The sequence below is a fragment of the Hemibagrus wyckioides genome, linkage group LG18 (genome assembly GCF_019097595.1).
Source record: "Hemibagrus wyckioides isolate EC202008001 linkage group LG18, SWU_Hwy_1.0, whole genome shotgun sequence".
Taxonomy (NCBI): Eukaryota; Metazoa; Chordata; class Actinopteri; order Siluriformes; family Bagridae; genus Hemibagrus; species Hemibagrus wyckioides.
Window position 1 is genome coordinate 7,105,582 of NC_080727.1, and position 26,071 is coordinate 7,131,652.

The 26,071-nt window shown below is 39.3% G+C and overlaps 3 protein-coding genes across 4 annotated transcripts; 1 reads left to right on the forward strand and 2 right to left on the reverse strand.

Annotated features, from left to right (window-relative positions):
• Positions 1 to 1,513: 1,513 nt before the first annotated feature.
• On the reverse strand, positions 1,514 to 5,350 carry nsa2 (NSA2 ribosome biogenesis homolog (S. cerevisiae)). The gene is made up of 6 exons (XM_058415062.1): positions 5,196 to 5,350; positions 4,121 to 4,308; positions 2,977 to 3,127; positions 2,475 to 2,654; positions 2,167 to 2,359; positions 1,514 to 1,941 (listed from the first exon to the last, which is right to left on the reverse strand). Exons 1-6 carry the CDS (start codon positions 5,196 to 5,198, stop codon positions 1,874 to 1,876), a joined length of 783 nt encoding a protein of 260 aa, XP_058271045.1. The 5' UTR covers positions 5,199 to 5,350; the 3' UTR covers positions 1,514 to 1,873.
• Positions 5,351 to 5,536: 186 nt separating this feature from the next.
• spout1 (SPOUT domain containing methyltransferase 1) lies at positions 5,537 to 13,236 on the forward strand. The gene is made up of 12 exons (XM_058415059.1): positions 5,537 to 5,636; positions 6,141 to 6,180; positions 6,532 to 6,660; positions 7,526 to 7,685; positions 8,008 to 8,100; positions 9,204 to 9,253; positions 9,351 to 9,481; positions 9,626 to 9,698; positions 10,477 to 10,575; positions 10,879 to 10,981; positions 12,723 to 12,870; positions 12,966 to 13,236. Exons 1-12 carry the CDS (start codon positions 5,595 to 5,597, stop codon positions 13,038 to 13,040), a joined length of 1,143 nt encoding a protein of 380 aa, XP_058271042.1. The 5' UTR covers positions 5,537 to 5,594; the 3' UTR covers positions 13,041 to 13,236.
• Positions 13,237 to 13,337: 101 nt separating this feature from the next.
• Positions 13,338 to 24,833, reverse strand: st6galnac6 (ST6 (alpha-N-acetyl-neuraminyl-2,3-beta-galactosyl-1,3)-N-acetylgalactosaminide alpha-2,6-sialyltransferase 6). Of its 2 annotated transcripts, XM_058415060.1 has the most exons (6): positions 24,691 to 24,833; positions 22,075 to 22,146; positions 18,905 to 19,099; positions 18,367 to 18,776; positions 17,096 to 17,203; positions 13,341 to 15,658 (listed from the first exon to the last, which is right to left on the reverse strand). In XM_058415060.1, exons 2-6 carry the CDS (start codon positions 22,096 to 22,098, stop codon positions 15,472 to 15,474), a joined length of 924 nt encoding a protein of 307 aa, XP_058271043.1. In that variant the 5' UTR covers positions 22,099 to 22,146; positions 24,691 to 24,833; the 3' UTR covers positions 13,341 to 15,471. The 2 variants fall into 2 exon arrangements, with proteins under 2 accessions (XP_058271044.1, XP_058271043.1); XM_058415061.1 differs by lacking the exon at positions 24,691 to 24,833 and having other exon boundaries at positions 13,338 to 15,658; positions 22,075 to 22,129.
• Positions 24,834 to 26,071: the final 1,238 nt, after the last annotated feature.

Consider the following 26,071-nt stretch of genomic DNA (forward strand, 5'->3'; position numbering starts at 1 on the left):
AAAAATCATGTTCCTCTGTATATGTGTGCATATTTGTTTCACAGGTACAGATATGAGATATTTTTACACAACAATAATCAATAAGTCTAAATCTTTTTTCATGGTGTTAGCAGTCTCACTTACCTGGGTTAGAGAACTGGACCATGGTGCAATGGAAGAACACTGACTGGTCTGATGAACTGTGTTTCTTTTACATCATGTGGACAGGGAGAAAGAGATGGCACCAGGATAAAGTATGGGGGAAAAGGCAAGCTGGTGTGATACTATGAGCAGATGTTCTGCTAGGAAACCTTGGGTCGTGACATTTATGTGAACGTTACTTTAATATGTACCACCTACCTTAACATCTTGTAAGCCAAGTGCACTATATTGCCAAAAGTTTTGGGACACCCCTCCCAATCATTGAATTCAGGGGTTGGGTTTGGCCCCTTAGTCCCAGTGAAAGGAACTCTTAATGCTTCAGCTTCATACCAAGACATTTCGGACAAATTTCTGTTGTGGGAACAGTTTGGGGATAACCCCTTCCTGTTCCAACATGACTGCACACCAGTGCACAAAGCAAGGTCCATAGTTTGGTGTGGAGGAACTTGACTGGCCTGCACAGAGTCCTGCCCTCAACCCGATAGAACACCTTTGGCATGAATTAGAGTGGAGACTGTGAGCCAGGGCAAAACTGGGACATCTGCTTTTACATGTACATGAATTTAATATGGAGTTGGCCTGCCCTTTGCAGCTATAACAGCTTCAAGTCTTCTGGGAAGGCTTTCCACAAGGTTTAGGAGTGTGTTTATGGGAATTTTTCCTCTAGAAGCGCATTTGTGGGGTCAGGCACTGATGTTGGACAAGAAAGCCCAACCCCTGAACCCTGAAGGGGTGTCCCAAAACATTTGGCAATATATTGTACATCCTATGATGGAAATGGTATTCCCTAAAGGGAGTGGCCTCTTTCAGCAGGATAATGCACCCTGCCACAAGGCAAAATTTGTTCAGGAATGGTTTAAGAATTGACGCAGCATGTAGTGTACAGTATATACTGGTGTTCCACTCTATGCAATGGTGTCAGCATGCAAAGCTCCACTGATGTCATATGCCACTGGCTTGCAGCATTGGTGTGATGTATCTACATGCTGTTTTTTCATTTTGACAATGGAAAGGGAAGTAATTACGAACACTTTCAGTTCTCTTAAATGTAGAATGAGACAACATCATGCTTTTTCTGAGCAGGGTACTCTATTTAGCATTCAAATTTACTACTAATAAAAAAAAAAAAAAAGCTTTTTACATGAACCATGCCAGTTTAGCCTTAAATATATCCAGTTAAGCCTTTAAATTATAACCTGTACATTTTGAATCCAAAGGTAATGTGACGTTCTTGCATTATAATCTTTAACAAAGCCTAGAACATAAAAAGCTACGATTATTCTGTATATCATTACATATTTACCGAACAGTTTCTTAGTGTTTTATTCGACTTAAGTATTCTGTAATCAGATCATAGCTTTGAACAGATGCATGAAATCCCACAACATAAAATCTTTATTTCAAAAGATCTTTAATACAATCCACTGTATGATTTATTAATACAATGTTCCTCTGCACGAGCATAGCCCAGTATAGGGTTTTTTTTCCATATTCTAACACACCACTGAAAAATCTGCTGAGTAGAAACAATTGTGTTAGATCAGGAAAAATCAATAATAGGTGTAGTTTTGTGGCCCTTCAGGACTGCAGTCCAGACTCTTTTGTTAGCCAACGAACAGCAGTTTGGTTTTTGTTTTAGTTGTATCTCCTGCACTTTGGAGAAAATGTTGATAATCCAGCACCACTGTGTATCCAATGCTGCACATTTAGGCACAGTCCATTAATTCCCCAATCACACCAAGAGCACAGCGTTAATGCAGCCGTCGTTTTCTGGGTTATTGGTCACTTGTGCATATTTACCTACAAAAGAAACACATTACACACATGAATAGTGCGAGATTATGTTAAAACGCTCATCTCAGACATCACTATGACAATACATCATGATAAAGAAACCTAGGGCCAGAAGTAACAAATATTTCCTTGTTTATGTTTATATTAAGAGAATACAAATGACCTCATTAAATACAAATATTGTAATTGGAAAGTATTTAAAATAACTAAATAAATAAATAAATCACTCACCCCAGATGACCTTGCCACCTTGTGTGACCAGACCAAGCTCACTGATGTTGACCTCAATGACTGTTCCCTTGGTGATGACTCCAAGTGTTGTGTAGAGAGGAGAGGAGGGGTTCTTCTTCACACCCAGGATGGGCAGGTGGAATGTAGCCTTCAGCTCGGGGTGAGTTACGTGTGCCTTCTTAAACCTTAGACCCTGCGAGAAGACACAAACAGAAAAGGGTGTTGGGGTGAATTTAACATCGACACTACTCAAACTATCTAAATGATCAAAAGTGTAACTCTCTAGTAAAACTATATTGGCGTCTTACCATCGGCCTGATGAAGCGTTCGTATTTTGGTGGTTTGCGAGTGAAACCGTCTCCAACAAAGCACACTTTGGTCACCATTCTCTTCCAGGCTTTCTTTTGGCGCTTTCCAGTGCGAATCACCTTCAGGACCTCCGTCTCACCCTGAGCACGCACTTTGGGAAGAGGGACCTCCCACTTTCCCTACAAACACCACAAAAATATTGTCTTTAACAGATCACAGACTGTAAAAATACTATAACAGACATGAAAAAAAAAATTCAGTGTAGGGTTTAACAGGAGCTTATTGTAGCACAACATAACTATTTCAGCGCTACTTGTCTCAGTATACTGTCTAATGCTATGTTTGCACATACAGCAGATTGCAGCAAGGCGACTGGATTCCATTCAGTTTGAATGAGATCAGGCGACTTCCAGCAGAGAGTGACCGCTACCCTTGGTAACTAGATGTGGGTGTGTCCAGAAACATGAAAATGCTCTGTAATAGTTATTGGCCATAACTTACAGCTTTCTCTTTCCTCTTCTGTTTGATCATGTTAGACAGAACTTTGGCACGAGACTGGCCCTCTCTGTCCAGCAAATAAGCTGGCACTGCTCCTTCAGGTGTCTTGTCGTCATCTTTCTGTTTGGTTCTTCTTTGTTCGTGCATCTTAATTCTGCAAGCAGGGAAAAAAAAGCAGAATCCAGAAAAATGAGTAAACATTATCCATACAGACCTTAACACACAGCTACATGAATAAACCCCATACACTTCTCAACAGATTTCTCAAATATTAAGCACCTTTCCCCCCCCCAAGTCAGGCAAAAGAAAATGTGAATTTGTTTCAACAACATCGTGAAGCTTTCTCGACTAATTTTCATACTGGTGAAATACTAGTTTTCAGTAAACAAGTCTGCTTTTGCTTATTTTGAAAAAGGATTCATACTACGCACACATAATGCTATTTCAGACGCAGCTCAGGACAGTTTTCTCCAGCTAAACACTTGGTCCTTAAACCAAGTGGAACTATGGAACATAAAATCATAGCGTTGGATAAAAGAAATGTCATTTCTCAGTGACAAATTCAAGCATTTGTACTTGGATACAACAATGTGTCTATTCCTCCATCTTCACTGTGACCAATGAACACTGTACCACCACCTACCCCCCCCCACACACACACACATGAAGTGGGGCAAGTTTATGGAAGAAAAGCCACACTGAAAAGCTCAATTCCTGATTACTGACCAGATGAAAACAAAATGTAAAATGAATGAACGAGTGTGGGTGGGTCAGCGCTCTATGGGCTGTCTCACTTAAAATTTGTCAGTGATTCATTTGCACAGAGCATTTTGGACCCAGAGAGGATCCACTGCAATCTTGGCAGCAATATTTTATACTACAAAAAAAAATCTTCAGGATTTAAGCCACTGTATAGAAATGTGTCATTAAAATAAACCATCGAAATGTATACAAGCCTTCATTTATAGACTTCTGTGACAAAAATGTAGCTCCCAAAATCTGCTAAAATACTGTCTTTTTTTTTTTTTTTTTTTGGATTACAGGATTAAAGAATCATGAAGTTAATTCTAGGCCCAAATATTGTGCTTTTTGTGCCCCAACATCTCCACAGTCGAGAAGGGAGAGATATTGTGTATAGTGTACTCACGTTTTCTTCATCTGGATCTTCTCAGCATGCCTCTGTTTGTGGTACAGTTTGGCTTTCAGACCGATGAGCTTCTTGGCTTTGTGCGAGCGCTCGTGCGCCTCACGGCTCTCCTTCTTCCTTTTTCTCTCATGGTGGTCGAGCCGGTAACCGTGACGCTTACGGTGAAGCTCGATATGCTCGTTCTGCGGCTGTAGAATACGTAACACAAAAGGTCAGACGCTTGCTAAAAATACTTCAGTTTTTAAATGCTTCATTTCTCTTTGGTTGTGTAATAATGTCACTGCCTCAGAATGGGAGACTAAGCGAGCAAGACTTTACACATCTTTAGGCAGACCGAGTGTATTTATAGAAATGGCTCATTGCTCAACATGATCCTTGCAGTCAGATGCCATTGTTTACACTGTGGCTGTAAAATGTATGGATGTTGCCATAAAGTAGAGAAGAAAAACAAACGGTTTCCTTTACTTTTCTGAATTCGGACAGTGAATTCCGGTCTAAAGGTCCGATCAGTTTTCCTCAAACCTTCATCTGAGTGAACATTCAATTCCAGTTTTATATTTAATTCTGATTAAATATTTCTGATATATTTTTTGTTTTACTTTATGGGTGGGAGAGCAATACACAAGGTCACGTGATCACAATACAGCAGGCTTACGTCACAGGTCAGGTGTAAAGACCTGAACCTATTCACTCACTCGGTCTCGAAAACTATTGCTTAATTCACACAACTTTAAAGCACTGAAAGTAAATTCAAGTTATTATATAAAAAGTATATCCGCAGTTCACACATTACAGCTGAGTGTAAACTTTTCCATACTTTTAGGCTATAATGAAGACACATGTCACAGATGTTCCTTCATTATAGCAAAAATGGCCAAATTGTGTACGCAAAGATATTAACAGTGATAAACAAAAACGTATGTCATAAAGCATAAAAGGAACTTGTACAAAAACTACCGTGAGCTTGTTGGCATCAACATATCGCCACCATATGCGCGTGCTAACCATTAGCCGACCAAATAGCGTTAGTTCTTCTTGAAATTCACGAGATAAAAGACAACCTTTTGCTTCTTACCATGTCGTTTGTGGATGTTTACGTATTCGAGAAGCTGTAGAAATGTTACGTGGACTGTTTGCTGTGGTTAAACAGTTATTATAGGGTCTTGATCGAGCCGTTTGGGTTTCTGATGTTATTTTTCCCCCAGAGCTCGTGCTTGAAAGGAAGCGCAACCTCTAAAATCGTCCGTCTTGACATCTTTAAATATTGTAAAATTATAAACAAAACCCAACCTGGACTGATTTTTCTTCAAATATCCGTGAATATTTATGTGAATTATTATTGTATAAATGTGTTAAAGATCCAGAGACGTGTTTTGTTTGTTTGTTTGTTTGTTTGTTTGTTTTATTTCCGGAACTAAATACAGCACATTTTTGTTCTTTAACGTGACATTTGGAGGCGGCACAGTGGTAAAGCATGGAAGGTTCGTCAAAGAAAAATAAACTCTTCTCTGGAGAGGTTTGTACTCATGTTTTTTCTTGAGCAGGTATATGATTGATTTATAGCTCATTATGAGTCACATGTTGATATTAGTGCACATTTTGGACCTGGTCTTCATGATGTAGACCCGTTTTAGGAAAGCAACAGTGTAACATGAGGACTGATTACAAATACTCCCTTATTCCCTACGTACGAGCCCTTAAAAGTGTATGAAATATTGCACTTAGTATTGCGTTATAGTGTCCTATAGGAGACCATTTGGAATTGATCCGCTTGTTCTGTATATATGGTCATTCTAAAGGGCACAGGGTCCTGGGCTTGGAAGAGGAAAAAAAAATAGGTACTACATGGTACAACTGAAACAGGATATGATGTAATGGCTATTACACCTTATACTTCACAAAATGACAAAAATGATGGAATTCAGCATTCATGTAAAGATTAGACTTATGTTTAGGACTGATGTCGTAATCACGTATCACGTGTTTTTGTGTCACGTCATCTTGTGTCCTTTCATTTCAGGGTGACGAAAAAGTCAACTGGAAAAAACGGAAAGCAGAAAGTAGGTAACGCTTTGGTACAGCTGATCATTTTGGCTAAGTGAAAATATTTGACCTGGCGGCTTTCTGGTTTGCACATTTATCTCGCCTTGAGACTCGCTGTGTGCCTAGTGTTCCCTGGATAGATTCCAGGTTCCTTTAGAGCCTGAGAAGCAGTACAGAAAACAGATGGATAGATATTATCTGTGAAAATAAAGATGCAGTTACAAGTGAAAAAGTTGCATTATTCTGGTTTGTGTTTTGTACCAAACCAAAACCAAGATGCCAGGACAGCTGTGTAAGCTTAATCATATGAGATGATGGGGTTTTTTTTGTCAGTGCAGATGATTATATGTGGTCTACTTTGTGTGCAGAGAAAGAACAGAAGAGGAAATGGAAGGAGGCCAAGCTGATTCAGCAGCTGGAGAAACAAAAGCAAAAGGAAGAAGAGGCGAAGCAGGAGGAGCAGGAGGAGGAGACGGAGGAGATGGCGAAGACTAAAGGTATTCTGACATCTCTTGGTAAAGAGGAACTTCGGATTTAATAGTGGTTTATCCACCTCCATATTTTACAGGTGTGTATCAGGTGCTCTTTTCTATTTGTCACCAAACATGCTGATGGTATGCATGACCAAAATGGTATTCTGACCCACACATCATGCCATTTGTAGTTCTAATGATGCTTGGTGAAGTTCTAGCACTGCATTTTTTTTTGTGAGAATGGCTTCTCAGAAAACTGATCTTTGGGCCCTCTTTTTTCCTCCTTCACCAGCCTTCTCCAAATTCATTGTGCAGTCTTCTCAGAACATTATTAATATAGCTAGGTAAACAAATGCGTGCTGCAGCGAGTTGAAATGAGTGTGATTTTATTTGCTTTATTACGTGTTATGTGGTGTTGAACCTGAGGAAAGGATTATATTATTATTATTATTATTATTATTATTATTATTATTATTATTATTATTATTGACATCTTTTAAAGGGTGTAATATGTATATACATTCTATATATATCCATAAAAGGCAGTAAATAATGTAATGTAAATGGCAAAAGGCAAAATATATGCTTAAAAATCAGTTATAATTGGACCATCAGCTTCATCATTGCCTCTGGTTTGTTCATTAGGAATAAATTGTTAACTTTACCATATTTATTCTGAATTTTTATCTTCATGTAAAGCTTCTTTGCAACAAAAGCACTGAAGTTCACAGTTTTATACATAGACAGACATAGTTTATCAGGCATTCAGAGGTATTTGAAGGTGCTGTACTAGAAAAATATTTAAAACCTGGTTATCCAATTTTCTAGTCAGTTCTAATGATTCAGTACTTGGGATTCGATTGAATCAGTTTCTCCGTCTCCTCCTCAGGTCGTTTGTACACAGTAAGTGTGGCTCTGCCGGGCTCTGTGTTGGATAATGCTCAGTCACCTGAACTTCGCACTTACCTGGCTGGACAGATCGCTCGTGCCTGCGCCGTCTTCTGCGTGGACGAGGTGGTGGTGTTCGATGAGCAGGGAGAAGACACAAAGTGAGTCCTGTAGCATGATGACGGTGTGTCCTGTACCAAGTCACATCTGTGCTTTCTATGAGTTATTTATTACCTTTCGAGATCTGTTTAAAATAAAAAAAATAAATAAAAGATACACACATCTCATGATGCTTATTATTCCAGAGTATGATATTTAAAACTTTTTGCTCTTTGACAACTCCAGACATGATCCAATCCAATATTTCTAACCCAATAGGTTTTTTGGTATATGATAGTGTACAGAAGTGATTCTTGATGCTGCGCTAAGCCTTTTGGACTCGTCTATAATTTCTTTAACTTGTTTTTTGTTGTGGGATTGTAGGGGAACTGTCGAGGGAGAGTTTAAAGGAGTTGGTAAGAAAGGTCAAGCGTGTGTTCAGCTGGCCCGGATCCTGCAGTTCCTGGAGTGTCCACAGTGAGTGCTGTTTCCTCACAGTAACACAAACAATACATTCCTGTAGGCATGGTAGTTGTAAGCTCTATTTTACCTCACAGTGCTTTCATAATTTTGGACTGTAACAGTACATTTCACATAAGATGTACACATTTTAATGAACATTTAAATCACACATTGAATGTCAAATCCAACCATCAGATTTAAAACCACCTCAAAAAAGTGGCAAGTGGAATGGGACCGGTGCATTCATAACGAACTGCACAAAATCATCCTGGCATAACATTATGATCAGTGAGAGGTGCCGTGAATAACACTGATTATCTCCTCATCATGGCACCTGTTAGTGGGTGGGATATATTAGGCAGCAGGTGAACATTTTGTCCTCAAAGTTAGAAGCAGGAAAAATAGACAAGCGTAAGGATTTGAGTGAGTTTGACAAGGGCCAAATTTTTATGGTTAGATGACTGGATCAGAGCATCTCCAAAACTGCAGCTCTTGTGGGGTGTTCCTGGTCTGCAGTGGTCAGTATCAATCAAAAGTATCCTTTAAGTTCTGTAAGTCCCATGGAGGCTCCACCTCGCAACTTGCAGGACTTAAAGGATCTGCTGCTAACATCTTAGTGCCAGATATCACAGCACACCTTCAGGGATCTACTGCCTTGATGGGTCAGGGCAGCAAAAGGTGGACAAACACAATATTAGGCAGGTGGTCATAATGTTATGCCTGATCGGTGTACACCTATCTAGACATAAATGTAAATAACTGCATTGTGTGAGGCATGGTGGTGTAGTTGTGGTTTTGCATATTCTGCCCTGACTCCAGTTTCCAGTTCCCAATCCAAAGACATAGTGATTGTCATCTCTAAATTGTCTGCGTGTTTGATTGTGCTCTGTGATCAGTTGGTTCCCCCATCCAGTCTGTAACCCAAGCCCCTCTGGAATAGTCTCCAGGCTTGCCATGTCCCTGTGTAGGATAAGATATACAGAAAAGGGAAAGATTGGTTGACTGCAGTGTTATTTTTGTGGAATGTTGCTTCTTCTATGTAGAAAATGTAGAATTTACATACTTGATTCACTCACACTGAGATACTGAGTAAAAAGAATTTCTTTATTATTGCGTAGATATTTGCGGAAAGCATTCTTCCCCAAACACCATGACCTGCAGTTCGCTGGTAGGTGCTGCTCTGCTTTTCTCTCTCCATGTTAAAGATCATTATTATGATTACGTTGTGTTATCTAAATATGGGTTGTGTCTGTGTGTGTTTTCAGGTCTTTTGAACCCTCTGGACAGCCCACATCACATGCGTATTGATGAGGAGTCAAATTTTAGAGAGGGCGTGGTTGTGGATCGGCCATGTAAAGCGGGAAAAGGGTCTTTCGTCAACTGCGGGATGAGAAAGGTGTGTGTGTGTGTGTGACATTGTGGGCTTGATGAGCACAAATCATCTCATTTTAATTTTCTGCAGTATAAGTAGTTGCAGAGTAAAGCCTGCGGATGGTTTCTTGTACAGAAGGAGATGGCCTCACTGTATTCCTGTTTTTAGGAAGTTCAGATAGATAAGCAGCTTCAGCCTGGACTGAGGGTGACTGTACGACTTAATAAAAACCAAAACACAGGTAATGCCCACTAGCAAAAACACACATACACAAATTATTGAACTGTACTAAGTACAACACAAATTCTTGCTCAGTTTTAGATATATCTAAAATAATACTTTTGCCAATCTACCACAGTATATTGAAGATAAAATTAAATCATGACTCAAAGTGCAGCTGTAATTTGACTGTATTTACATTAGATTCAACTTTATTGTCTTTGTATAGGCAACAGAGCTAGTTGCAGTTAGCATCGAACCAGAATTGCACAAAGTAATATGTATATGTGCATGATGATATAGATATGGATATGAGAGACCAGCTCAATGCAAATTATTCTGAACACAATACAAGGTGCAAATGGAGAAGTATAAACACAGAGCGTATTTTACTTTGTGAAGCCAAAACTAAAGGCGAAATGTCACAAAAGCAAGCATCACTAAGGAAGAAACCAGTGTCTGGTGATGTTCTTGGATCTGGATTAAGGCAAGACAGTCATTAAGAGCAAATGATTTGAAAGTATTAAAATTAAATTTTTTATTTGTTCAATTACTTCGGGTCCCTTAAATGGGGTGTTTGGTGGGGGTGGGCCTGGAGTGCTGGTGTTCTGACACGTTTTAACTATGATTTGTATTTAAACCCTTTAAAATAAACCTGAAGCTCTGGACTTTGAGCTCATATTCAAGTATGTTGCAGTGAATTGTCATATTGGCTATTACTGGGCTTAGAACTATATCTTTAAAAGCAGTGTTGAAATGTTTTGTTGAATATTCACGGTTTATGTGTGTTTGGTATGCAGAGAGCAGGGTGTATAAAGGAGTAGTCGTGGCTCCTCAAGTTCCCAGGACAGAAGGTGGGCTTTACTGGGGCTACAGCGTACGCCTTGCTTCCTGCCTCAGTGAGTAACACGTTTCATTTTATTTTTTTAACAAAAAGAGCCCAATGTCAAAGGAGTCCTGTGTATATACAGCTGTTTATAACTGTGTTACTATTGAACCAGTGTTTAGTATATTTATACTGTGAACTTTAGGACATAATAATACCCAAATTATTTGAATGGCTTAGAAATGTTAGTAGTTTTACCTGAAATTTTTTACCACTAGTAACTGTTTTTTAATAAATAAATATAAAACAATAAACAATACATTTTTGAAAAATCCATAATCAACTGGAAGTGTGTGTGTGTGTGTACGTACCCTAGGTGCCGTAATGACTGAGTGTCCATTTGAAGATGGCTATGATCTGACCATTGGGACATCGGAAAAAGGCAGCGATGCTGACGATACGACTCTTCCTCCATTCAGGTGTGTAAGAGCTCTGAGCTTTCCAAGGTTATAATCACTGGTGTTTAGTTTGTTGTGCCTTTGGTTTGAGTTTGGCTTCATGTAATGAAGCTTTTGTGTTGTGTTCCTGTATGTGTATTATCACTGTAGTAATCACAACATCAGACCTAGGAGCCTTTATGCATTTTGAGGTAGAAGCAACACCTTTATGCTAATGTGTGTTATGCGCAATAGCAATAGCAAAAGCAAAATAGGATGCACAATAGCATCCTATTTTACCCCAATTAAACTGCGAGACGAGACGACTGACTCCTAAATGTGGACACACAAATCTTGATACAGCGGCTTCACTTTCACTTGATACAGCGCCATCCTCTGTCCAGGCCGATGCAGAATGTTTTGAGGATAATATAAAATAAAATTCATTAATGAATTTTCAGTTTGACATTAGACAAGTATACAGTTATTGTCAGTTCAGTGTATTTATTATGGACGTCACCGAATAATTTCAAATTGAAAGCAGTAACAAACAAAAAAACCTTTTTGGTCCAACAAGACCTATTGATGGGAATTCATAAAATCCTTAGAATTGTTATACTTCTGTGAGTTCATCAATAATTATATGCTGTGGTACTACAGTGTGTAAGGTTCCGAACCACATTCATAGTTTCCAGTCCCGCTTGGTTACTGTTGCTGTGTACAGTAAGCATTTGCTGCATGTCAACTAAAAATAACTCCAAGATGATTACAAGCATTTAATGGTTGTCCTTTAGCATGCAAGGTTTGTGTGTAACCGCTGTCTATTTTTCTTTTTCTTTTTTTTATTAAATATGATTGGTGTCTGCTAATAAACAGATGCAGACCTTCATTAATGTTGTTTATTTTTTTTACATTTTTAAAACTGATAATGCAACAATTATTAATCCAGATCAGATACACATCATCTCCTGAGGTCTACTAAGGCTTAAATGAGGGATAAGAACAATATACAGTCCCTACAGGATTTCATGATTTTGCACTCACAGAAATAAAAGCAAACTTTGTGATGTTCCAGGGGATGTTTCAACAGATTTCTCAACAGATTTGGGCCAAGATGTGTCACGTGAGATCATCACAACATTCATCCAACCAAATCCCTCCTGCTTTCACCTACACCGAACATGAGTACGGTTATCATAGGGTACAGGGTAATACATGTGTCTTCACTGGTAGTGGTTTAAAAGGAAACACTCTGTTCTTGCAATTTCACCGACTCAAATAGTTTTCCTCAAAAAAAAAAGCCACAAAAAAACTCCCTGAAATCCTTGAGGGACTGATTATACCAGAAACACATCTGCAAAATTGATATGGATATAATAGGGCTGCTAGAATCTTCCAAAAATGGAGTAATGCATTGATCCAGTAACACAACCATTTGCACAGACTACTCTGACTCCATATCTAATGAACCAAAGGTCTCTGTATCTGCGCATGTGTCAGTAGCTACCAATGTCTTCACCGGCAAGGCATTTGGCTTCTCACTGAGAGAGACAGACTTGCGCAATACCACAGACATATTGAGCTTTGCCTATTGTAAGCAATTGCTCTGATCTACTGGTACTGTCTCCAGTATCATACACACACCATAGCACCCTAATGTAGGCCAGAAATAATGATGTGCCTAGTTACAGTTGTTACACTACAATTAAAATATGTTTAGGGGCAAAGGTTTGATTAGATAAATATGTTAAATGATAACCTATTTGCCTCTCTCTCATCTCAGGCATCTGTTAGTGGTCTTTGGTGGACTTCAGGGTCTGGAAGCGAGTGTGGACGCTGACCCAAACCTGGATGTAACAGACCCCAGTGTACTATTTGACCTCTACCTCAACACATGTCCTGGCCAGGGAAGCCGCACCATCCGCACCGAGGTGAGAGACAACACAAGTGACACATATTCAAAATCACACTGAAATGAACATGCTTGTATTCAGGGTTTAATCACTTTTTTTTCACCCCTCTCCAGGAAGCCATACTGATCTCCCTGTCATCATTGCGACAAAAAATCGCCACTGCTATATCTGACCAGGCTAAATGGTAACTTCAGGAAGTGACATCACACACATGAGCGCACTAATGAAGCTGTGCGGAAAAGAACATTTCATCTGCAAATGTTTTAGACCCAGCCACTGGATTTGAGGAATATTCTGGACTGTACTATTGCATCTTTTATTCTGTAATATTGTTAATATAATTATTTTGTCATTCCACACACACACACAAATATTTCTAATACAATTTGATAACAAAAAAAGACGCTCAGAGGCTTGTTTTTTTTTTTTTTTTTAAAGATATATAATGCTTTAAACCATTCAAAGTACAGAACATTCATAAAGACACAAGAACACAATTTGGTGCAGACACCAAAAAAAGTGTCAGAATAATAATAATATGGATCATTTTATATTCATTTATTCATTTCATTTCATTCCTGTCTCTCAGGTCCTATTCACATGCCATGCATTAGGCAAGGTTTATTTTTGTTCACACATCCAATGAAAAACTGGAGTGTGTAAGAGTAGGGGGACATTGGTCATTTGTTCAGGGTTCTGGCAGCGCAGTATTGGAGGTCATTTATTTAAAGGTCATTTCAAGCGTATCGCATCCTTATCTCTATCTGTAGTAATACAGAAACATCCAACTGCCAGAGACACAGAGAAGGGTTTATAGTGTATGAAATAGAGACAGTGTCTGTGCAAATACTGAGAACCTCAGCTACTGTTATAGTGCAAATTGGAGTTGCTGTGCATCAAGCAAACCCTGAAAGTGTGTTTGCTGGAGATTGGGTTGCCAACCAAGACTAGTACAAAAGCACAAACTGATTCACAAACAGTACCGGACACGACTCCCCACCAACCAATAAGCATTTAACCTGTAGGACGGTTGACGCACAGCACCATAGAATCTCCCAATGCAGTTAACTACCTGGAAAAGGAAACCCCCAATTTTTGTCACACTGCAAATAAACACCAACGCTGAAGTATAACCAAGGTAAACCTACAAACATTCCCAATACTGCTAGATCTAAGGTCATGGGTCATTAGCAGGTGGGGAATATCCACAGCCAGGGAGATGGCTAACCCTCATCCAATCAGATAATTGCCAAAGCTCAGCAATAGTGTTTTGTGTAGTCAAACCCATTTAGTTTCGAAAGCTAATCCAAATAATGGTGAAGGACAGCAGACTGCTACAAACTCCAGGCTTTTACACACTCCTAATGTCCTGGACTGATTTCAAATGTTCTTTCTTTACTACACATGTTTGAAGAAAAGATACTTTAGCAAAGTTTTGAACAGAATCTCGGCTAGATGAAGCATCTTGTGAATAACACTGTTCTAGCTCTAGTGCTCTAGTTAATAAAATTAGAACTGGATTAAAACACTTGGTTTTTCAATGTCTTTGAATGTGTTGCTGGCACAATATACTGTAGGTGGGCAGTGATTGCAGTCTGTCTTGAAATACTGAAACATGACAGAGAATTTATCAGTCTAAATACTCTTAAAAAGGAATGCGGTAAAATAAAATAAATACAAAGGATAGTACACATAATAGTGGAAAGTAAAGGCTTGGTTAAATCTAAAAAATAATTAAATGTTTTTAACTCAAGTGCTTTTGGAAATGTTGGCAACAAAACATAAAATTCGACATGTGCATTCTCTCTCTCTCTCTCTCTCTCTCTCTCTCTCTTTCTCTAAACATCTTCTGCCCAGAAACATTAAATTGGGTGTCAGTACCAATTCCTTCCCCACATTGCAAATTTGTCTCGTCTTAAAATACCAATCACGGGAAGTTTTGTTTTTAAAATACGCATATGTAGCAATACTTTAAAATAGAATTTTATGATGCAAATGTTTACAAAAAGAGAAGTGCTCAGCACCATTTTGCTGATTATTGCAGTGTCATGAACTCAATCATAATCTTCACAGTCCGTTTGATTTTTTGACATTTTTAAAATCTAAAATCTGTTTTTAAGTAAAATTCTGAGTATATTTGCCAGGCTTTAGAATGACCTATATGTATAATAAAGAGATCGTATAATAAAGACACTCCCAAAAGTCTAAGCAGGCACCATTTTCAAAGCTCAGCCAGATTTCGAAGAAGGTCTGAACATTTGTCTGGTCTGACAGAAAAAACGGTGTGAAAAACAGCAGCCAATTTGTGCTTCTGCAGGTAATAAGTGTGAACCCAGCAACCGTTTTAGTTTAATCTCTCTTTAGGCTTTAGGGTAAAATAAGAAGCCGTTTTGAATTGATCTCAACAGCTTGGCCATTGTTAAAGCAGTTTCTCAGTTTGAGGCTGGACACCAGTTTGGATAGATATTGTCATTTGTCTGAGAGTGAAACATTTTTCCTTATATGGAGATTGAAGCTGTTGGCCATGTTGGACCATGCTCTGAAAGTGAGGCTGGCTGTTTACCACAGGAAGGATATTGTGGCTGGTGGTCATTTTCGTTCAGTGTCAGTGGCAGCCTCTCACCAAGTGGGGTACACAAAGCTGATGTTATAGAGTTTGGCCCAGCGAGCAAACACTTGTTTTTCGGTGATGAAGCGATGGTGATTTCCACGGCGACCCCTCTCGTTCTGCAGGTAGGTTACACACTCGTCCGGCCCTCGGGGTTTATAGTAATGATATGGCATTCTTTTCGGCTGAGGATGCCTCCTATACCACAGAGATCCCAATTACTTACAGGTAACATTTCATCACAATTTTCTAACAGTTGCCACCTTTCACATTTCACAGCAATTGACCTAAAAGTCACACATCATTTGCAAATGCTGAAGTACAACTGCAACAGCAGCACATGACCGTAATAACAACGTAGCCTCAAACAAGATTATTTTGAGAGGCAATAACACTTGACCTACATTATAGGCTACTAACTATTGAATTTAACCTCAATATGGGCAGTTTGCAAGATACAGTCATCAAGCACACACTTTAGTTTAGGTTTCAGTAAAATTTCAAGCCTAACTTTAATCAGCACAAAAGAGCATAGAAACTAGCCCAAATAATTCAGGTGCTGGAAAACTAAGACACATTTTCTCAACCTTTACTTCCTTAAAGAAACAAGGGCTCATATGTCAGAGCCAGCATAGGGCATTGTGTTTCCTGCCCCAACGGGTCTCTAAATGTGGTTGTTGCAATTCCCTTCTTTTAACCACTGGCTTACATCTGACATATAGCAACATACACTATATTGCCAGAAGTTTTGGGACGCCCCTCCAAATCATTGAAGTCAGGTGATATTTTTCATGGGTTGGGCTTGACCCCTTAGTTCCAGTGAAAGGAACTCTTAATGCTTCAGCATACCAAGACATTTTGGACACTTTCATGCTCCCAACTTTGTGGGAACAGTTTGGGGATGACCCCTTCCTGTTCCAACATGACTGCACACCGGTGCACAAAGCAAGGTCCATAAAGACATGGATGAATTACAGCAGAGACTGTGAGCCAGGCCAAAACTGGGACATCTGCCTTTACATGCACATGAATGTAATATGGAGTTGGCCCACCCTTTGCAGCTATAACAGGCTTTTTTTTGGGAAGGCTTTCCACAAGGTATAGAGAAGGCCTGGCTCGCAGTCTCCACTCTAATTCATCCCAAAGGTGTTCTATCAGGTTGAGGTCAGGACTGTGCAGGCCGGTCAAGTTCCTCCACACCAAACTCATGGTTTTATGGTCCTTGCTTTGTACACTAATGTGCAGTCATGTTGGAACAGGAAGGGGTCATCCCCAAACTGTTCCCACAAAAGTTGGGAGCATGAAAATGTCTTGGTATGCTGAAGCATTAAGAGTAAGCCAACCCCTGAATTCAATGATTTGCAGGGGTGTCCCAAAACCTTTGGCAATATAGTTTATATAAAATATAGATGTTATAGTATTTTAACAGGATTTCAAAGAGTTGTAAATGTGGACTTTATAAATAATGATTTTCTGACAATATTGAAATTCTATAACTGTATTTGGACAATACAGATTGCAGTGCATTGTGGGATTTATATGCTTTCACGCCACAAAATGGTAAATTGTCAAAATGGTGTAAATAGCGAATTAGCCAGATTTCTAGACATTTGAGGGAAAGAAAGTTTTCCTCACCCGCAGTAGCTGGGAGGCACCATCCCATAAACCTTAATTTTGTCACAGATCTCTATAGCGATGACCATGGTGAACCAGCCAGTGCTCAGCCAGGACTGAGACTTCTGTCTAAGAAAAACAGAAAACACAGTTCAGAGTTTCATAGATGGAGCAGCTTAAGCAATGTGTTGAGGGAAAATTAAATTCATATAGATTTCAGTATTACACTGAAGCTGCAAGTCGAAAGATAAATAAATAAAAGCTTCTGACCTCGAGTTGCATGATACAATCAATATCCTCACAGCAAACAGTATTTATGATTGTGATACAGTTTATCCTTAACATCATTTACATCTAACCTGCATGAAAAGGTGGTAAGGGTTCTACTTTGAAGGAAATATTTGAACATAATGCCATGATTGTTTCCCCAAGAAAAATAAAATGATATCTCACCCTTTGCTAGATGTTGCTTTTAGTTGTAATGTAGTCATTTTGTTTTGATTTTAGTCAATAAGCGTTTGATTTCTAATAATGGGAATGATTTTAATGCCTACTTGTTTGTCAGGATGTAACAGAGGAGTCTAATTCTAAACCTTTAATCCAGCTACCTTTAATCCAGCAGCCTGTCTTATCATTCCAAAAACAGTTAAGAGTTGCCGGAAGGTTTGTTCTCTCTCTCTCTCTCTCTCTCTCTCTCTCTCTCTCTTTCTCTCTCTCTCTCAATTTGTTTTTATTGCTAGCAATTGAAATCTTTATAATGCATTGAACTAAACACATTACAACTGACATTTTATAACAAACTGAGCAATTCATTTGCAGTAATATCAAAACAGATGGCCTAGGTCACATTCACTGATAGGTAATAACCCCAACAGTACAGTTTAAGTTCCTACACTAGCCAAAGACATAACTTAGGTTTGAAACAAAGATAGTACAATTTTTCCCCTCCAATCTCTCTCAAATTTGGTCCTCAAAGCTAGTTCCCAATAATTAGCCTGCTGCATGAGCTCATCGATTCCCAGGATCAGCTAGTGTTGCTGTGATTGACAGGGGAGAGAGTATTCCATCCCTTCCCACCCTGAGGCAAATCATTTTGCTCTCTTGGAGTCCCAGCGACAGATGCCTATGGCCATGATTAGTTTCTGTTGTGCCACTAAGGAGCGATAAATATGTGGCATTTTGATATAGTTAAAGTTCTACATTCCGAATGACCCGGTGTTAAAGAAATATGTCTTGCTTTGCTAGGAATATAACAGGAGGGTTAAAAGTGCTAGTGTGAGCCTAAAGGATACCTGTCTCGGCCTGTCTCTCTTTGAAAGAGTGTGTCGAACTTGTGCATTTTGCCCGGTGTGACAATGAAGGTTGAGAGATTGGTGTATGTGGCAGCAACACGATGGATCAGCCTGTAGAGAGCACCATTGGCATCACGTCCTATCTTTGTGGGTGGACCCCAGAAAATGATAGATGGGCAGTCAGTGCAGTTGAGGAACTCTTGGGGTTTTCGGACGAGACGAATCACACTGGAGTGAGCAACAACGCGAAGGCTAGTTTTATTACCCACATCTGCCTCAAACCCAGATGTAGGTGCATCATTCATGCGGATCACACACTCAGCACGGTCAATCTCTGCTCCAGCGCCAGTGCCCAGTACATGGCTTGAGCTCGTCACCAGGGCACACTGCTTATAATGTAAGGTCAGGCTCTGAAACACACACACACACACACACAGACAGATATTAGGCAGGATACTGGGAATTGTATTAAGATTCCCCTTCTTCTTTTTATTATTATTATTATTATTATTATTATTATTATTATTAGGATCCTTACCTTGTTGCCAAAAACTGGAACGTAGCCATCTTTTCCTGCCCATTTCTTCAGGTCAGTGTTTTTGGTGGCACTGTTATACCCTATTACTTTAAAAGCCTCATAAGACTCATTTACACTGTTGGAGTTGTAGAGAATGAAGAGGGTGGTGATGAGAAAGATCGCCACAAATACAACCATCCGCTTGCTGTGGTTCCCCTGTTTGTAAAAACAAAAGTTGGGTACAGAATCCCTCAGATACTTTCATTTTGTTTCATAATGTTTGTAGAAATGTTTGTATGTAAAAATACAACATTTTTACAAAAAACACTGACAGATTTTATCCAAAGTACATGTGTAAAATTACAAAAAGCTTTTTTCTACATGAAGAATTCCGTCTTCTCCACGGAACTGCACACAGCTCACTGTTGTATAGCCTAGCATACTTACATTTTATTCATACTGTTGTCAGATTTGATCAGGTTCAACAAAATGCACTTACACAGCAAATAAACAGTTGGAACGAAGATTGGATGGCTGCCATACAGTAATGTCAAGGGCACCCCAGAGTCACCTAGACTCCAGATTATGCAAGGTGAGCTTATTGTAACTCTGAATTGAATATCTCACTGAAGTGACTGGTAGCAAGAAAGCAGGTTTCACTGACACTCACTTTAAGTGAATCTCATGTAGGAAATTTCTATGAAACCGTGGTAGGTGGAGGAATCTTTATCACTTTAGAAAAGTAGTAATATCCTATGGCACACTAGACAGATGCCATCCATGGTGCTGTGCTGTGCTGTGATGGCTTACAACATTAGTGTAGGGGAACACCATTTGAAGAAGAACTTCCAAAGGACATAAGACCGATATCCTAGATACCCTTGAATGCAAAAGTGTCTCCTAGGCTGCTAGATTACAGTACTCTGCTGGCAATTCAGTCTAAATAGTCACAGGTGACCTGCCTGAGGGTAGCAAATCTTGCTGGCCATCTGGGACAGCAGATATGTTTGGGAAGGAAGCCGCCTGGGTGTTCTGAGAATGAATAACATGCATCCCCATGCTCCCTGTCTCTGGTGTCTCTAATGAGTCTCTTTGGTACTGAATCACTCCCAACTGGATTCCTGAGCTCAGACCAGGACATGTTTCAGTTTGTGATATTTGGATTGTGATATTTGTGATAGTTTGATAAACCACACCTAGAATAACCCCAGTTCTAGAAAGCCTGGGTGGGATGACGTTGTCACTGATGGTGGTGAATATGACTAGCAAACATAATAAAATACATAATTGGGGTGATGGTATGGGCACCCTCAAGAGGATGTGGTAGCTTAGTGATTAAGGTGTTGACCTACTGCTCAGATGGTTGTCAGTTTGATTCCCAGGTTCCCCCAATTTGCCACTGCAAGGCGCTTAACCATTTATTGCTCAGTTTTATAAAATAAGATAAACTGTAAGTCACTCTGGATAAGAGTGTCTGTCAGAAATGTAAATTTATTTTAACATATTTCAAGCCAAGAAACAGAGTTCTTATCTGCTGGAATTGAGAGAGGAGAGTACTTGGGACGCTCCTTGTTGGAAGCATTATCCTGGGTCCATTAAAGGAGCCATCTGTATACATCCTGAAAATACACATGGTGCTAGAGAGAAGCCAAAATGCAGTGAATCATTTCCTTTAACTTTTTAAAGGAAAGTTTTTTGAACATGAAAATCAGAACTAGTATCTCTATTGCACATCTGTTCAAGAGGGAATAAAATTCTTTTGGCCAGAGCAAGAATTTTGTTGGGGTTTCAGATGAAGGTTTGAGCCCAGGACCCATTGATCTGATGTAGTCACGATCTAATGAACGAACATGCTCTGTGAATTTGTGAATGTTTTTGGTTGTCACTATGGGATAAAGTCAGAAGGTGTGGCCCCACCTGCCTTAATGGCAGTATCTTCCTGAGGCACTGGAAGACAGAACCAGTGAGTGGCATACTAAAGGTGCTATACAAAATAGCCAAACCTGACTTGCTCATCACACCATAGTGCCCAGGCTTGGATGAGCTGCGGCCTTCCTGAATTCCCAATTCAATAAAGTCAATAAAGTGTCTGCTCTGAGGTAAAGCAACTCCTGCTGTCCCAGGTGCCATGCAGAAGAAAGTATATGGTATGGATTGCATTGTCCAAACCAACCCGACCCAAGCCACAACCATCTTCATGGAGACTGTCACAGTTTCCTTATTTGCCATGGCCTCATAAGACCTATCAAGGGCAGACCCACACCCTCCCATGATGCTGCTGAAACTGGAGTTAAAAGTGGTATATTACAGGAAAGGTCATTATCAGCCTGAAAGTACCACCCAGGCAGAGCTGTAATACTTATCAGCCTCATAAGGGCTGAGAAGAATAACTGACCACGAAGGGATCCGCTGAGAAGCGTAAACCTTGGACTCATCTCCTGGAACGTAGATTATTTACTTGTTTATCCCCCAAATATTTGCTCTAGAGAGTAGTTCAGACTTTCTCTGAGCCAGGAATGAATTGCCTGAATCGGACAGGCTGTGCCAACACTGGCATCGCCACTCAGTCGGGGCAAAGTGTGTCTGAAAGAAACAAAGCTCTCTTGACACGGTCAAATCTAAACCATGTATAAAAAACTGGATGTTTGTGTAAAGGGAATACCCTCTCCAAACAAAATGCTGCAAATAAACATAAATCCAGTTAAATATGTATGTGGTATATTAAGATAAAAACTGAGCAAATATAGAGCTAGCAACATCTCAGTTACCGAGTTGGCAAGGAATGTGGATTATTCAAAGTAAAGAAAAAAATTAATGGAATGTGCAGATAGGAGAAAGTCAGCTAACGGTCAGGCACTAATGCTTTATTTAAGTTAAGATACTATAGAACCAAATGCCATTCAGTAAATAAGGATTATAATAAAGATGAACAGAGAATGAGAAGAGGCTTTTTCAGGAGGAAGTAGAAAGGGAATTGTTTATGCATGATTGTGGTGTTTTTACTGAATGCTGGTGGTTAAATAGAGTATCCTTCCATTGGACAGATCATGTAATTATCCATTTTTGGTAGATTTCTTTTTTAAGGGTGTGTAGTATGAGCTAGCATGATTTTAGGAAATGTTAAAATCTATTTAAAATATATCTGTATGTAATAAAATAACAAAAAAAGACCTTTGTAAATCTCCTCTTACCTTTTCCACCAACCGTAGCCCCATTCTCCTGTTTCTGATTAACTTTCACATGATTTATTTGAACCTTTATGCCTAGAGAAAGACAGAAAGAAATAGCTTATATATAATTTTGAATATAATATATAATTTATTGGCTGAGTATAATGGTTAAACAGAGGCTAGGTTTGTAGAACCACAACAGTGTCATAATTAGTAAGAGACACCATTGCAGTTAAAGCACAGGATTTCTGCAGATTTAGCTTATCCACATTTAACTATCCGTACATAGAAACTGAAGATTTGAAATGTCCAAATGCAAAATAATTTCTGTACATATAAACTACATAATTGTACCACTGTGAAGTGACATTTACAGTAATTTACCGTCAACCTGTAAGGTAAACAATCATAAAAACCTATTTAATAATAGTATAAAGTAACATACAACCCAGTACGTTTGCTCTTTTCACCAATTAAGGACACTTGACTTGAATGAGCTGAAGGTTGATGCTCTTGCTCATAAATATATAAACAGTACATGCAGATGGTTGTGTAGTAGTGTGCTCATCTATCTAGCTGATGCAGGTTACAAGTGAGCTGCAGGTAGAGGGTCTCGCTTAACCATGGTAATTTACCAATGCTGGGATTTGAACACACAACCTATTGTTCTGTAACTACAGGCCCTGATTACTGCGCTACGACAACTGGCGTGACTTTGCTAGCACTGATTCAACTCATGATCGGAAATGTTGAATCAGTGCGAGCAAGTCACGCCAGTTGTCGTAGCGCAGTAATCAGGGCCTGTAGTTACAGAACAATAGGTTGTGTGTTCAAATCTACCACTCAAGTAACTTTTCTAGAAGACTGCACTGAATCAGTTGAGTATGTTGTGGTGACTCACTGGATAAGGCTTTGGGTTATGATTCAGACAGTCATGTGTTTGAACTCTAGCATTATTAATTTGCTGTGGTTGGTTCCTTGAGTGAGACTGTTAAACCTCAGCTGCATCAGCTAGACAGATGAATAACAGACTTCTATACATACTATTTGTCATATATTTGCTGTTTTTGTAGCTCTCTATCTATCTATCTATCTATCTATCTATCTATCTATCTATCTATCTGTCTGTCTGTCTGTCTGTCTGTCTGTCTGTCTGTCTATCTATCTATCTATCTTTACACTGATCATGCATTACATCATGCGCACTGACAGGTGAAGTGAATAACACTGATCATCTCCCCATCATGGCACCTGTTGGTGGGTGGGATATATTAGGCAGCAAGCGAACATTTTGTCCTCAAAGTTGATGTATTAGAAGCAGGAAAAATGGGCAAGCATAAGGATGTGAGCAAGTTTGACAAAGGGCCAAATTGTGATGGCTAGACATCTGGATCAGAGCATCTCCAAAACTGCAGCTCTTGTGGGGTGTTCCTGTTCTGCAGTGGTCAGTATCTATCAAAAGTGGTCAAAGGAAGGAACAGTGGTGAACCGGCGACAGGGTCATGGGCGACCAAGGCTCATTGATGCTTCGTGTGGAGCGAAGCCTGAGCCGTGTGATCCGATCCAAACAGACGAGCTAGTGTTGCTGAAAATGCTGAAGAAGTTAATGCTGGTTCTGATAGAAAGGTGTCAGAATACACAGTGCATGACGGGCCAGAGCAATTTCGGCAGCAAAAGGTGGACCAACACAATATTAGGCGGGTGGTCATAATGTTATGCCTCATCAGTGTATATTACAGATGTTAATGTACATTGTATAGTACTGTACTGGCAATTCCAGGACATGTTCAGATCAAATACAGAGATACGTAACTCACATATTCATTTCTAGTTTAACAGACCTTCTAACCCTGAATATCACAATATTAAAGCAACAATAAATAAATAAATAAATAAATAAGTAAATAAATAAATAAATAAATAAAACAGTACACCATATACTAATAAACATTATTATTGTTGTTGACCATGTGAACCATGCTGTCATTCAAAATGAATTAAAAATAATAATATGCTCTTAATAACCAAGAAAATGCACAATATCCATGATAATAACAATAACAATTACATACTGATGTTAAATAACATGGTGCAATAACATTAAGTACAACTTCATCATAATAAACAATATGTTAACCAACACATTTATGCGCATTTTACATTTATTATTATTATTATTATTATTATTATTATTATTATTATTATTAAATATTACAAAAGTAACATGTATTAGCACTATTAAGATATTGATCAAATATACTTTGGTGTCATAAATGATGAAGACTAGTATTAAACGCAAACTATAACAAAATGAACGGCCTTTCTCCAGCCAGCGCAGACAGGACCGGAGAAAAATAACGGGTTAAGGTGACGCTGTTACAAATAAATTAAATAAATAAACAAATAAATAAATAAACAAACCAAAAAGTTCATCCTCTGCTTCTCTCCGGAGCTTAAATATATATAGGCTCCTACAGACTACATGCCTTATGATGCGCTCAGTATAACGTAAATACAGAGGAATGATTTACAGATCCTCAGGTCAGAAAAACAAACCGTTCGGCTTTAGCCTTCAGCAAATTCAGCCCTGACAAACAATACAGCATTGTAACGTTAAGCTCATATCGTCAGACTCACCGATATACCGCCGTTTTTGGTGTTTATTTGGCGCATCGTCGCTGTTTTCTGCGCGTTGAGGTGCACGGGTAGTTAAGGCGTAGCTATGAGGAATGCGTAGGGACGTGAAGGGGGAGGAGGGGTGGTCGCTTATTGCGTCATCAGCCTGGGAAAAGACGCTGGACTCACTTGTCTTTTTGGTCAAAGACGGAACTTAATGTGAAGTTGGCCTGGGAAGGCTTTCCACAAGGTTTAGGAGTGTGTTTATGGGAATTTGTGACCATTCCACTAGAAGCACTCCATTTGTGAGGTCAGGCACTGATGCTGGACGAGAAGGCCTGGCTCTATCGGGTTCAGGTCAGGACTCCTCCACACCGAACTCGCTCCTCCATGTCTTTATGGACCTTGCTTTGTGCACTGGTGTGCAGTCATGTTGGAACAGGAAGGGGTCATGCACAAAGTTGGGAGCATGAAATGGTCCAAAAATGTCTTAGTATGCTGAAGCATTAAGAGTTCCTTTCACTGGAACTAAGGGGCCGAGCCCAACCCCTGAAAAAGAACACCTGACTTCAATGATTTGGAGGGGTGTCCCAAAACTTTTGCAATGTAGTTTATGTCACCCCACTCCTTCTCTCAAGATCCGAAAGGCTATTCCTGCTGGTGGTGAGATTGTGATGAAATTTATGGTAGATGACTTATGTCTTTATATATACACTACTAGTCAAAAGTTCTAATATCTTCTAATTCCATGGTCTTTCCTGATGCTTATTTCTTTCTACATTGTAAAACAATGCTGAAGGCGGCCGAAATACACAATAATGTCGTTGATATTGAGATATGTCTGCTACTGATGCTCTGTAAAGCCTTCATAACGGCTCTAATCTGAGGTGCTGTTAATTGGTGATTTCTGAGGCTGGTCACTCTAAATGAACTTCTCCTCTGCAGCAGAGGTAAGTTTTGGTCTTGTTTTACTGGGATGGTCTTCATGTGAGCCAGTTTCATCATGGGGCTTGATGGGTTTTGCAAATGCACTTGACAATACTGTTCTTGCAAGAACTATTCCAGAACACCTGACCTTCATGTCTTAAAATAACAACTGACTGTTTTTTGTTGTCATTACATATGGATTACTGAAGTCCATGTGTGTTATTTTATAGTTTTGAAATCTCCAGTATTGTTCTAGAATGTAGAAAATAAATCCCTAATCCCTAAACAAAAACATTGAATATATATATATATAATAGAAACCCTATCACACACACACACACATAATGATATATAACTATATTCTTCCTGGCAGCAGACAGTAATCTTTTTCCTCAGACCTCTCTAATCAACAAGGTGTTTCCCCTTCACAGACCACTTTTTTACCCAATGTTTTTCTTTCTACAATTTGCCGCTG

Bases quoted from the DNA above. Each gene is read 5' to 3' on its own strand.
- nsa2 (XM_058415062.1), bottom strand. The intron at 2,360-2,474 runs GTAAGACGCCAA...GTCTTCTCGCAG, and splicing joins AACGCTTCATCAGGCCGATG to GGTCTAAGGTTTAAGAAGGC. The intron at 1,942-2,166 runs GTGAGTGATTTA...TTTCTTTTGTAG, and splicing joins AGGTGGCAAGGTCATCTGGG to GTAAATATGCACAAGTGACC.
- spout1 (XM_058415059.1), top strand. From the start codon at position 5,595: ATGGAAGGTTCGTCAAAGAAAAATAAACTCTTCTCTGGAGAG. The intron at 7,686-8,007 runs GTGAGTCCTGTA...GTGGGATTGTAG, and splicing joins GAGCAGGGAGAAGACACAAA to GGGAACTGTCGAGGGAGAGT. The intron at 10,982-12,722 runs GTGTGTAAGAGC...CTCTCATCTCAG, and splicing joins ACGACTCTTCCTCCATTCAG to GCATCTGTTAGTGGTCTTTG.
- st6galnac6 (XM_058415061.1), bottom strand. From the start codon at position 22,098: ATGGGGCTACGGTTGGTGGAAAAG. The intron at 18,777-18,904 runs GTAAGGATCCTA...TGTGTGTTTCAG, and splicing joins TTCCAGTTTTTGGCAACAAG to AGCCTGACCTTACATTATAA. The intron at 15,659-17,095 runs GTGAGGAAAACT...TCTGTGGTATAG, and splicing joins GTGCCTCCCAGCTACTGCGG to GAGGCATCCTCAGCCGAAAA.